At 42.6% G+C, this 14,402-nt stretch overlaps 1 protein-coding gene across 1 annotated transcript in view; it reads right to left on the bottom strand.

The window, feature by feature from the left end:
• Positions 1–10,523, bottom strand: part of LOC138661752 (cytochrome P450 2B4-like) — a 77,738-nt gene extending 67,215 nt beyond the window's left edge. The window contains exons 1-2 of the mRNA XM_069746646.1: positions 10,503–10,523; positions 9,639–9,866 (exon numbers count right to left, since the gene is read on the bottom strand). Of these exons, the coding sequence (XP_069602747.1) occupies positions 9,639–9,815 (177 nt within the window). The 5' untranslated portion in view covers positions 9,816–9,866; positions 10,503–10,523. The remainder of the gene's footprint in view (positions 1–9,638; positions 9,867–10,502) is intronic.
• Between the last annotated feature and the right edge of the window lie 3,879 nt (positions 10,524–14,402).

Genomic DNA, 14,402 nt, shown 5'->3' with positions numbered 1-14,402 from the left:
TGGCTCACACCATGAACCTGGTGGTGCAGTGCTTCCTCAAAACTTATCCAAAGTTACTAGCCCTGCTCCTGAAGGTGCGAAGACTTTGCTCGCACATCCGCCAGTCGCCCGTACACTCCAGCCGTATGCTGAACCATAGTTTCTCAGCGATCGCTAAATCTTCCCCAGCACCGCCTAATAATCGACGTTGCAACAAGGTGGAACTCCACACTGCACATGGTTCAGAGACTGTGCGAACAGAGGCATGCTGTAATTAATTTGTGGGAGGATACACATACATGGGCAGGCAGTTGGATGGCAGACATGGAGTTGTCTGGTTTGCAGTGGTCGAAGATACAAGACCTCTGTCAAGTCCTTCAGTGTTTTGAGGAATGCACACGGCTGGTAAATGCAGACGACGCCTGTTGTGAATTCTGTGGCAGAGCTCCCTCCTGTGGTCACAAGTGGTACTTCGGCTGATTCTCTCTGGGAGCTTCCGTTTGTGGAGGAAAGTGGTACTGCGGCTTCTGAGTTTCCTCCCTCAGGTGATCTTGTGAGGTCGTTAGGTACTGCTCTACTTAACTCCACCTAATGCTTTGATCCTGGCTTCCTGTCAATGTTCCAGTGTTGGACTTGTTTTTCCCTGGATCATTCCTGTGGCCTGCTGCTCTGCATAGCTAAGTGCTTCTTTGCTATTTGTTTGCTATTTTTTCTGTCCAGCTTGTCTATTTGTTTTGCTGGAAGCTCTGGGACGCAAAGGGTGTACCTCCGTGCCGTTAGTTCGGTACGGAGGGTCTTTTTGCCCCCTTTGCGTGGTTTCCTTTAGGGTTTTGTGTAGACCGCAAAGTTATCTTTCCTATCCTCGCTCTGTTAAGAAAGTCGGGCCTCACTTTGCTGAATCTATTTCATCCCTACGTTTGTCTTTTCATCTTACTCACAGTCATTATATGTGGGGGGCTGCCTTTTCCTTTGGGGTATTTCTCTGAGGCAAGGTAGGCTTATTTTCTATCTTCAGGCTGGTTAGTTTCTCAGGCTGTGCCGAGTTGCATAGGCAGAGTTAGGCGCAATCCACGGCTGCCTCTAGTGTTGTTTGGAGAGGATTAGGGATTGCGGTCTGCAGAGTTCCCACGTCTCAGAGCTCGTTCTATGATTTTGGGTTATTGTCAGATCACTGTATGTGCTCTGACCGCTATGTCCATTGTGGTACTGAATTGCCTTTCATAACAGACGCCATCATAAGCATGAGCATCCCACTAATCCGTCTGCTGATGCAAAGTTTGACGCACATTAAGGAGCTGGCATCTGCAGCTGAGGAGGAGGGAAGGCTTGATGACAGTCAGCCATTGTCTGCTCAGGGAACTCTCCTGGACGAGGAGGCGGACAAAGAGGAGGAGGAGGAGGACGATGGGTATGAATATTTATGGGAGGAGGATGCTTCTCAGGGGGCAATAGAAACTGGTGGTGTTGCAAGGTCAGGTACAGGGTTTTTGCGGGACACAAGTGATGTTGATTTGCAAGAAAGTGCTCCTCAACCAAGCGCAAGCAGTGAATTGACGCCTGGAACATTGGCCCATATGGCTGAGTATGCCTTGCGTATCCTAAAAAGGGACCCCCGCATTATCAAAATGATGATCGATGACTATTAATGGTTGGCCTGCCTCCTGGATCCACGATATAAAGGAAAATGACAAAATATCATGCCACATGAGAACCTTGAGCAAATATTGGCTACCAAACAAGCAACTATTGTAGACCATTTGGTTCAGGCATTCCCAGCACACAGCGGCGGTGATGGTTCTCACACGAGCCATAGGGGGCAACATGGCAGAGGTGTTAGAGGTGCACAAATCTGAAGTGGCGTTGGACAGAGGGGTTTCATGACCAGGTTGTGGAGTGATTTCGGAATGATTGCTGACACGACAGGTAGTGCTGCATCGATTCAAAGTGACAGGAGACAGCATTTGTCCAGTATGGTTACGAACTACTTTTCCTCCCTTATCGATGTTCTCCCTCACAGGTCATTCACCTTTGATTACTGGGCATCTAAATTAGACACCTGGCCTGAATTGGCAGAATATGCATTACAGGAGCTCGCTTGCCCTGCTGCTAGTGTGCTATCAGAAAGAGTCTTCAGTGCTGCTGGTTCAATACTGACCGAAAAAAAGACACGTCTGGCTACCCATAATGTTGATGATCTAACCTTCAATAGAATGAACCAATCATAGATGTCAAATTATTTTGCCTCACCTTCCCCTGCTGACACGTAGCTTGCCTGAAAAATGTCTTGCTTTTGGTCTCCTCTTACTGACTTCTCCAATTCCTCCATTTGAAGCTGCTGAATGTCCACCATAGGCCATTTTTATACCTCCCTAAATAGGCTGACTCCCCCCACAGGGCCGTGGTCACCACCTGGCGCAAGCACCCATGCGAGCGCCGTTTGCCTGGACAGGTGGTTGTGCCCACTCTTGGGCGATGGCACTGGCACAGGGTCCCTCATAGTATAATGAAGTGTCTCTGACTGTGGTGGTGCACAACCAATGTCAGACACACCGTCGTAATATGAGGGGCCCTCTGCCAGTGCCGCCGCCCACGAGAGAGTATTCCCCCCCAGCTCGAACAGTGCTCTACCACTTGCAATACTTACCTCTCCCTGCTCCATCACTGTGTAGTCTGTGCTGTTAAATCCTTCAATGGCACTGCTAATACAAATTTGTTGAAATGATAGATGATAGTTAAAATATACAGGCGCCCTGGCCTCCATTTAGACCAGTTAATACTTTGTGCCTACTACCACTGTCTGCTACTCAGCAGAGGAGCCCACCCCTGTACCTAACTATGCCACCTGTTTATTTATGAACAATTTTTTGGCAGACATTTAGCCCACTGTATTTTTTGGGCCTACTAACTGTGTCTGCCACTCATTACAGTTGTCCTCCACTGAACAAAGCAATGCCGCCTGTTTAGTCCTGTTACCAATTTTGAACAGCATTTAGCCTACTTTAGTATTTGGGCCTATGTCTGTGTTTCCTCCTCATTCTGCCTATTGCCCAGCCACTGCTAGATGAGTTTGCTGGTACATTGACCCAGACCACTACAATCCCATTGTACTCTTCAGAGCCAGAATCTGACCCTGCTGAAAGTCAGGTTCCCCTTCCCGCATACTATACCACCTTACACGGGGACAAAGAGGAAGGTGCAGATGAAAGTGCAGGTTCCTTCATCAAGTGGGGGGGGCATACTCGTTGGCGAAGTCACTGGCACAGGGCCCCTCATAGTACGCAAAAGTGTCTCTGCCAGTGGGAGGCGCCACCCACCGTCAAACACACCGCCATACTGCAGTGTAGTAGTGTACTATGATACACCAACCAAACTTACAGTTAACTTACAGGGTTACAGTCTGTTTAGAAAGGATCGTAAAAATCGGAGAGGAGGAGGGGTTTGTCTCTATGTAAAGTCTTGTCTAAAGTCCACTTTAAGGGAGGATATTAGCGAAGGGAATGAGGATGTCGAGTCCATATGGGTTGAAATTCATGGAGGGAAAAATGGTAACAAAATTCTCATTGGGGTCTGTTACAAACCCCCAAATATAACAGAAAGCATGGAAAGTCTACTTCTAAAGCAGATAGATGAAGCTGCAACCCATAATGAGGTCCTGGTTATGGGGGACTTTAACTACCCGGATATTAACTGGGAAACAGAAACCTGTGAAACCCATAAAGGCAACAGGTTTCTGCTAATAACCAAGAAAAATTATCTTTCACAATTGGTGCAGAATCCAACCAGAGGAGCAGCACTTTTAGACCTAATACTATCTAATAGACCTGACAGAATAACAAATCTGCAGGTGGTTGGGCATTTAGGAAATAGCGACCACAATATTGTGCAGTTTCACCTGTCTTTCACTAGGGGGACTTGTCAGGGAGTCACAAAAACATTGAACTTTAGGAAGGCAAAGTTTGAACAGCTTAGAGATGCCCTTAATCTGGTAGACTGGGACAATATCCTCAGAAATGAGAATACAGATAATAAATGGGAAATGTTTAAGAACATCCTAAATAGGCAGTGTAAGCGGTTTATACCTTGTGGGAATAAAAGGACTAGAAATAGGAAAAACCCAATGTGGCTAAACAAAGAAGTAAGACAGGCAATTAACAGTAAAAAGAAAGCATTTGCACTACTAAAGCAGGATGGCACCATTGAAGCTCTAAAAAACTATAGGGAGAAAAATACTTTATCTAAAAAACTAATTAAAGCTGCCAAAAAGGAAACAGAGAAGCACATTGCTAAGGAGAGTAAAACTAATCCCAAACTGTTCTTCAACTATATCAATAGTAAAAGAATAAAAACTGAAAATGTAGGCCCCTTAAAAAATAGTGAGGAAAGAATGGTTGTAGATGACGAGGAAAAAGCTAACATATTAAACACCTTCTTCTCCACGGTATTCACGGTGGAAAATGAAATGCTAGGTGAAATCCCAAGAAACAATGAAAACCCTATATTAAGGGTCACCAATCTAACCCAAGAAGAGGTGCGAAACCGGCTAAATAAGATTAAAATAGATAAATCTCCGGGTCCGGATGGCATACACCCACGAGTACTAAGAGAACTAAGTAATGTAATAGATAAACCATTATTTCTTATTTTTAGTGACTCTATAGCGACAGGGTCTGTTCCGCAGGACTGGCGCATAGCAAATGTGGTGCCAATATTCAAAAAGGGCTCTAAAAGTGAACCTGGAAATTATAGGCCAGTAAGTCTAACCTCTATTGTTGGTAAAATATTTGAAGGGTTTCTGAGGGATGTTATTCTGGATTATCTCAATGAGAATAACTGTTTAACTCCATATCAGCATGGGTTTATGAGAAATCGCTCCTGTCAAACCAATCTAATCAGTTTTTATGAAGAGGTAAGCTATAGACTGGACCACGGTGAGTCATTGGACGTGGTATATCTCGATTTTTCCAAAGCGTTTGATACCGTGCCGCACAAGAGGTTGGTACACAAAATGAGAATGCTTGGTCTGGGGGAAAATGTGTGTAAATGGGTTAGTAACTGGCTTAGTGATAGAAAGCAGAGGGTGGTTATAAATGGTATAGTCTCTAACTGGGTCGCTGTGACCAGTGGGGTACCGCAGGGGTCAGTATTGGGACCTGTTCTCTTCAACATATTCATTAATGATCTGGTAGAAGGTTTACACAGTAAAATATCGATATTTGCAGATGATACAAAACTATGTAAAGCAGTTAATACAAGAGAAGATAGTATTCTGCTACAGATGGATCTGGATAAGTTGGAAACTTGGGCTGAAAGGTGGCAGATGAGGTTTAACAATGATAAATGTAAGGTTATACACATGGGAAGAGGGAATCAATATCACCATTACACACTGAACGGGAAACCACTGGGTAAATCTGACAGGGAGAAGGACTTGGGGATCCTAGTTAATGATAAACTTACCTGGAGCAGCCAGTGTCAGGCAGCAGCTGCCAAGGCAAACAGGATCATGGGGTGCATTAAAAGAAGTCTGGATACACATGATGAGAGCATTATACTGCCTCTGTACAAATCCCTAGTTAGACCGCACATGGAGTACTGTGTCCAGTTTTGGGCACCGGTGCTCAGGAAGGATATAATGGAACTAGAGAGAGTACAAAGGAGGGCAACAAAATTAATAAAGGGGATGGGAGAACTACAATACCCAGATAGATTAGCGAAATTAGGATTATTTAGTCTAGAAAAAAGACGACTGAGGGGCGATCTAATAACCATGTATAAGTATATAAGGGGACAATACAAATATCTCGCTGAGGATCTGTTTATACCAAGGAAGGTGACAGGCACAAGGGGGCATTCTTTGCGTCTGGAGGAGAGAAGGTTTTTCCACCAACATAGAAGAGGATTCTTTACTGTTAGGGCAGTGAGAATCTGGAATTGCTTGCCTGAGGAGGTGGTGATGGCGAACTCAGTCGAGGGGTTCAAGAGAGGCCTGGATGTCTTCCTGGAGCAGAACAATATTGTATCATACAATTATTAGGTTCTGTAGAAGGACGTAGATCTGGGGATTTATTATGATGGAATATAGGCTGAACTGGATGGACAAATGTCTTTTTTCGGCCTTACTAACTATGTTACTATGTTACTATGTTACAAACTGACAAGGGCAGATTTTAGAGAAAGTGAGACCATATGACCACAAACCTGTCCCGCCAAATTCAGGTGACAGGTTCCCTTTAATGGTGCTGCAGCAATATATCTATAGAAACCCCTTAAGGTCGGGGTCACACTTGCGAGTGTGATGCGACAAACTTGCGCATCAATATCCAGCACTGCCGCTGGCACTCGGGACTGGGGTGTACGGCTGCATATACATACATTGCCTTGTATACATATCAATATAAAAGGCAAGAATGTTTCCTAGCATTGTTTTCCTGAAAAATCTATTTTCTCTTTGCTTTTGTATGTCTTAGGCCGGTGTCACACTTGTGAGTGCAATGTGAGAAACTCTGATCAATACCCGGCACTGCCACCAGCACTCGGGACCAGAATGTTCAGCTGCATAGAAATACATGCAGCCACACATTCCGGTCCTGAGTGCCAGGTATTGATGCACAAATTTCTCATATTTCACTCGCAAGTGTAACACAGGCCTTATTGTCAGTCTGTAAAATGGAGTATTATTATTATTATTATTATTTTTTATTATTATAGCGCCATTTATTCCATGGCGCTTTACATGTGAGGAGGGGTATACATAATAAAAACAAGTACAATAATCTTAAACAATACAAGTAATAACTGGTACAGGAGGAGAGAGGACCCTGCCCGCGAGGGCTCACAATCTACAAGGGATGGGTGAGAATACAGTAGGTGAGGATAGAGCTGGTCGTGCAGTGGTTTGGTCGATCGGTGGTTACTGCAGGTTATAGGCTTGTCGGAAGAGGTGGGTCTTGAGGTTCTTTTTGAAGGTTTCGATGGTAGGCAAGGGACTGATATGTTGTGGTAAAGAGTTCCAGAGTAGGGGTGATGCGCAAGAGAAATCTTGTATGTGATTGTGGGAAGAGGAGCTAAGAGGGGTGTAGTGAAGAAGATCTTGTAAGGACCGGAGGTTGCGTGTAGGTAAGTACCGGGAGACAAGGTCACAGATGTATGGAGGAGACAGGTTGTGGATGGCTTTGTATGTCATGGTTAGGGTTTTGTACTGGAGTCTCTGGGTAATGGGGAGCCAGTGAAGGGATTGACAGAGGGGAGAGGCCGGGGAATAGCGGGGGGACAGGTGGATTAGTCGGGCAGCTGAGTTTAGAATAGATTGGAGGGGTGCGAGAGTGTTAGGCTGCCGTCACACTATCAGTATTTGGTCAGTATTTTACCTCAGTATTTGTAAGCCAAAACCAGGAGTGGAACAATCAGAGGAAAAGAATAATAGAAACATATGCACCACTTCTGCATTTATCACCCACTCCTGGTTTTGGCTTACAAATACTAATGTAAAATACTGACCAAATACTGCTAGTGTGACGGCAGCCTTAGAGGGGAGGCCACAGAGCAGGAGGTTGCAGTAGTCAAGGCGGGAGATGATGAGGGCATGGACTGAGGTTTTTGCAGATTCTTGGTTTAGGAATGTACAGATCCGTCAAATATTTTTGAGTTGAAGTTGGCTGGAAAGTCGGATAGGCGTTCTAAACATAGCTCCAAGCGTATCTTATTTCCATAAGAAACACTAGAAGTAATTTAGCTTAAATAAGAGTGACATAGTATTAAGCTCCAAGAAAAAAAATGCATGTATACATCCTAATCTCGGAAATCGGCATCAATGTAGACCACTTCAATAAATAAATAAAATTATTATTCACATCAGGGGACTATAAAAACTTCAGACAAATTATTTACTATATATATATATATATATAATTCTCATACATTAGGATATATAGAGATTAACATTATAAAAATAGAGATTATGAATAGTCTAATATGTACATATATTACCAGGTTAAATAAAAACTTGGGTGATCTCATTCAGACCCTGCGGTTTCATAGTCCCTAGTTTGTAAATCCAATACACCTCCTTTCTATTTAATTTCATAATTCTATTAGGAACTTTTACTGGGATGTGATCAATGGGGCTGATTTTCAGATTATTAAAATCCTTATTGTGTGTTAGAGTGTAATGTCTAGATAGTCCATGGGTGAGGAGGCCCTTTTTTATGTTGTGCCTGTGTGAATTTAACCATAGATGGAGTGGTTGAATAGTTCTACTGACATACTGTTTGCCACAGGGGCACTCAATCACATAAATTACAGATTCTGAATTGCAATTCAGGAAATGGGAGATCATACATTTCTCTTTGGTGGCGAAAGAAATAATGCTGTCCATTTTATGTTTGATATTTTATGATTAATATTCTGACAATATTGTTTCCAGGAGCGACCTGGGGGTCACCGATGTGTCCAGGTGTCTTCCCCATGTTGTTGCCATACATTTCAGCGATTTTTTTTTTTTTTTTTTTTTTGCCTCCCCATAGCCATCCTTTTGTGGTCTTCCGGAAAAATACTCAAGTTTCCCCTTGACTTCCATTATACTCGTTACTCGAGTCTAGCCTGTCCGAGCTGCATGGTTCGAGTATTCAAGCATTTTAGCGCTCGATCACCATTAGTAACTTCCACAATTGCTTTGTGGCTTATTAGCCATAATGAAAGCATAATTTTTCTTTACCTTGGAGCCTTGACACTGCAAGTAAGTGCGATTGAATCTCAAAGTCAATGGTGGATCCCCAAAAAGCAGGTTATGAATTGCCTGAATCTACATGAAACACCCCCTGTTGATGAAGTTAGCCTAAGGCCATGTGCACACGTTGCGGATTAGGCTTAGGAATTTCTGGTGCGGATTCTGCCTCTCCTGGCAGAAAACACAGCTGCGAATTTGTCGCGTTTTTTGTGCGGTTCCGCAGCGTTTTTTGTGCGTTTTTGCTGCGTTTTTTACCCCTGCGGTTTTCTATAATGGAATGGGTACAAAAACGCTGCAGATTCACAAAAGAAGAAGTGACATGCTATTTCTTTTAAACCGCAGCGTTTACGCGGCGGATTTTCTGCAACGTGTGCACAGCGTTTTTTTTCTCATTGATTTACATTGTACTGTAAATCAATCGCGGATCTGCAGCGTTTCTGCACCTTAAAAAACGCTGCGGATCCGCAGAGAATCCGCAACGTGTGCACATACCCTAAAGCCAATCCAGTTCGGTAACTGGGACAGTCCCATAAAGAAAGAATAATACTGAACCTGCCCGTGTGCTATAGTGCAGTCATAATATTTTTCTCTTTTGGCACTAAATAAATACTCTTTTGCTGATCTAGGAGTACATTTTTTTGACATTGCAGAGGTTAAAAGGTAATATTTGCCCCTAGGTAACAAGAACAAATTAAGCAATTAAAATACAGGATTTACCTCATCATAAAATGTCTTCAATAATAACAGTGCCAGCTACAGTGCCCCGACCTCTCTGCCCTCAGGCGGTCATGATGCCATTGGAGGCTTAGCGATGGCAGCAGAGACTTGCATTAGTCCCTTCTGCTGGCACAATAATGATTCCATATAGAACATAAAGCAAATATAGCTTTAGTTTACTTACTCATTGGTTGATCAGTTCTTGGTAAACACTTACATTCAGCAGTGATTTCACTATTTCTCCTTTGCTTAGTTGTAGTAGGTTTCCCAATATTGGCAGCGGGGTAGGTCCAGGTGGCAAGTTCTCTTTTTTCCAAAAATGCATAAAACTTATGAATACGATGAGACAAAACCCCACCGCAGTAAGGAGGAAGGTGACATCTAGGAAACACATCCTGATAGTTCTTCCAGCTGATCCCTTGGTTTCAAGACAGCTCTGCTCTTGCTATGTGAAGTAAGGACACGTGGGTGAGGTTAGCTTTGCCTCAATTGTTATGGGTTTTGATTAAGGGCCTGTGCACACGTTGCAGGTTTATTGCATTTTTTTTTCTGTTCAGATTTGTCACAAAACCTGAAGAGTTTCCTAGTGTTAGCAAAGTGAATCTGCATGCACACGCTGCTTATTTGTGACTTGCAGATTTAAATCTGCGGCATGTCAATTCTTTCAGCGTTTTTGCTGCAGATGTCACCCATACTAAAAAGTGGGGAAAAATTTCCACCAATAACATGTCAAAATCGCACGTATTATACCGTGCATTTTTCCTGCCAAGAGAGACAGACATTTCTGCACCAAATACTTAACGTGTGCATATACCCTAAGAAAATTTTTAGAAACTTTTGGGATTAGGTTTAGGCAGAGACGTATTGTCTATGCTTTGTGCTAGTTTGCAAAATACTCCATGTTATAACACAACCCCCATAAGAGGCCTACAGGAGCTTGGATCATGTCCAGGGTTTTACGTAGGAATTAAACTATGGCTCCACTAGTGCAAATACAAGAGCATCACAATTTTGGGAAAAAAAAAACTTTTGGGAGAGTATAGACTATAATAGAGTATTATTTAAAATGTTAAGGACTTACATAGTGGGACTCACATCCACAGCTTCCTAAACATCAGAATAGGCATAGTCTCACATTTCACTAGAGAAAAGAAAAACCCATCCCCCACTCACAGCAAGCTACTCCCAGCCTAAATTATACTTTCCCTGCAGCTAAATACAGCTTCATTCACACTTAGCTTTCTCCAAAGCACCTGCATATTAGGAGAAGAGTGACACGTCACAGTGATGTTGTACCAGGACTTTATTCATCTAATATGGGATTTTAAATATATCAGTCCAGAAGAAATAAATAGAACTGTCACTGGAAAATTATTTTCTTTCCAAGTCCTGCCCCCAAATGTGTTGATATTCTTATAATAATTAAATATGTATTCATTTCTTTTTAAAGGAAGTGTGAGCACAGAATGACTGCTTTTACCAAGTGCAGGCTCTCTGTGCATCCTTGGTGTGGCTAAACAGTTCAGTGCACTTTCCCACCAACTTGTATTCCCTCTATCTCCGCACCCTCTCTGTTTTATTCACAACTCTGACATATTAGAGCCAGAGAAAAGCAGAGATTGAGAGAAAACAAATAGATGGAACTGTGCACTGAACTGTTTGGCTAAACCAAGGGTGCACCTAGCCTCTGTACATGGTTTGAACAGTCATTCTGGGCTGACAGAGGCCCTTTAAAACAAAAGGTAGGATGTTGGATGTGGGGCCGCTCATTTACAGTCATGAATATGCGGCTCCACCCCTATGGGAGGTGGAGCCGCATATTCATGACTGTAATCGGTGGCCCCACGTGACCGCATACAGTAGAACGTGCGGCCAGGAGAGGAAGCAGCGACAGCCAACGAGGGAGCTGGGTGAGTATTTTCAGAACAGCGGGGGGGGGGGGGGTGCACAGGGGGTGGGGACATGGACCTTTATTTTATACACGATAAACTTAAAAAAAAAGGATTATTCATATCTTCTCTACAGCAAACGCTGCTGCACAGAAGATATGAATCGCGGTTTCAGCACCATGTGGGGGGGACAGCGCTTACTGGAGCGCTGTCTCCTGCACGGCACACGGACTGCACACGGACAACGTCTGTGTGCGGTGCGTGTTTTACACGGACCCATTGACTTTAATGGGTCCGTGTAATACGTGCGCTCCGACGAACACTGACATGTCTCCGTGTTTGGCACACAGAGACACGATCCGCAAAAAATCAATGACATCTGCACAGATGCATTGATTTTAATGCGTCTACGTGTGTCAGTGGCTCCGGTACGTGAGGAAACTGTCACCTCACGCACCGGAGCCACTGACGTGTGAAACCGGCCTAACGGAGAAAGAAACGAGTCGGGAAGGAATTGTTTCTGTGAAATTAGCCCTTGGGTTCAGTCCTTGTCAACGCAGGGGCAAATGCAGGGGGCATGACAGGGCAGAGTGAGGGATGCTTCTACCCCTATGGACGTGACCCAGAAGATAACCTGCATAGAAATTGGGTGCGATCCACATTTTCTTCCTTGTTTTCATTCACTTTAATTGCACTAGGACACTTTGCTGTTACTTTAGTCCTGACTTCTTTAGTCAGGAATCAATGAACGCAACATACATAGTTGAACTGAAGGAGAAAGCATTTTTGTGACTAATTATATTCTGACACTTAGGCTATGTGCCCACATTCAGGAAAGTTTGCAGAGTTTTTTGAGCAAATCCGGACTACTTTCATAGGAAATCCACACTCGTATTTTTTGTGTTTTTATTGCGTTTTTTTCCGCAATTTTTTTTGCGAATTTTTCGCTTTTTTTCTGGAGGTTCCCAATGCAATAATTTAGCGGTAAATCTGCAGATTTTCCGCAAAATTTATGAACATGTTGCGTTTTTTTCTGCAATGCGTTTTTTTAGCAGAAGAAAATGCAGCATGGTCACAAAAATTGCGGTATACATTAAATTGATGGGATGCTTAATGTAAGCGTTTTTAAGCGATTATGCAGCAGAAAACCTCCAAAAAACGCAAAAAAAACATGAAAAATCCAAAGCCTAAGGGCTCTTTTCCACTTGAGAGAAAAAAAACGGTCCGATTTACGGACCGAAAACCGGAGGAAAATCATGCGATTTTTACGCACCGGTGTCCTTTGAAAAGCCGGCAAATCAGTGCTGTGTACAGTAAAATCACACTGATAGATTAGAATAGAAAAGATAGAATAGATATATACACATAGAATAGGTAAATAGGTATAAAAGTATATATATATATATATATATATATATATATGTCACTGAGACACCTATATATATATATATATATATATATATATATATATATATATATATATATTATATAGTGAAAAAAATTGGAACAGCATCCAGAGAATACCTTCAGTCACGGTGCAAAGCTCATCCAGCCAGCTATCCAAATGGCCTCAAACAATACAAGAAAAAAAGAAAAGCAGCACCAAATAATAAAAAAATGATGTGGACTTTATTGCCTGAACGGCGTGGCAACGTTTCGGATATCAAATCCTTTCTCAAGCAGTGAACACATAGGTGAGACAATCTTATATATGCTACTCATATCAATCTCGTTACAGAGCTCATTAAATATAATAATAGAAATATAAATAAGTTATAATAAATACCACTCCATGAAATTAGTGATTCCATGTAAAAAGAACATCTCCATTCAGTGTATTAACAATGAACAATAGACATAAAGTGTCGCGTGATTATTCCTAAAATATTCTTAATAATCAATTGTGAAACATTAAAATCAGGTGTACCCATCCTGATGAGCCATGAACATATGTAACTTACAAATATATTCCTTGATCTGCACGCCTCGGATCTCGGCGTTCATACCGCGCAACTGCGCATGACCGTGACGTCAGAGTCAATAGACCCATAATGCCACAGCCCGCAGCTGCGCAGAGTCACACCGAAGATCACAGGCGCCATGTTTACTAAGGGAGACTATTGCCCATAAGAATGAAGGAACAAAAACAAAATTACTATATACAGTTAATCTTTAATAGTATCTAGCAGTAACGGACTCATAGCTATTATAAAACAAGACATCGTGTGCACAGAAATAACTCGGTTATCTAGTATTTTTGAGCACCACCACTCAGACCAAACGCAAGCGTTACTATCATTCCTAATCCAAGGGATTTTCATGTGCCATGGACTAAAGGACCTGAGCATAAGCCCACTTAACTGTCACAGGATCAGGGGGACCCCTACATAAAGGAATAATGTCCCAAACCTAAATATCCTATGGCCACCAGCTATACAGGTCCTTCTCAAAAAATTAGCATATAGTGTTAAATTTCATTATTTACCATAATGTAATGATTACAATTAAACTTTCATATATTATAGATTCATTATCCACCAACTGAAATTTGTCAGGTCTTTTATTGTTTTAATACTGATGATTTTGGCATACAACTCCTGATAACCCAAAAAACCTGTCTCAATAAATTAGCATATCAAGAAAAGGTTCTCTAAACGACCTATTACCCTAATCTTCTGAATCAACTAATTAACTTTAAACACATGCAAAAGATACCTGAGGCTTTTATAAACTCCCTGCCTGGTTCATTACTCAAAACCCCCATCATGGGTAAGACTAGCGACCTGACAGATGTCAAGAAGGCCATCATTGACACCCTCAAGCAAGAGGGTAAGACCCAGAAAGAAATTTCTCAACAAATAGGCTGTTCCCAGAGTGCTGTATCAAGGCACCTCAATGGTAAGTCTGTTGGAAGGAAACAATGTGGCAGAAAACGCTGTACAACGAGAAGAGGAGACCGGACCCTGAGGAAGATTGTGGAGAAGGACCGATTCCAGACCTTGGGGAACCTGAGGAAGCAGTGGACTGAGTCTGGTGTGGAAACATCCAGAGCCACCGTGCACAGGCGTGTGCAGGAAATGGGCTACAGGTGC

This window comes from Ranitomeya imitator, chromosome 2, assembly GCF_032444005.1.
Source record: "Ranitomeya imitator isolate aRanImi1 chromosome 2, aRanImi1.pri, whole genome shotgun sequence".
Lineage (NCBI taxonomy): Eukaryota > Metazoa > Chordata > Amphibia > Anura > Dendrobatidae > Ranitomeya > Ranitomeya imitator.
Note: the sequence above shows the minus strand (reverse complement) of the source record. Positions and strands in the feature narration are given on the sequence as shown.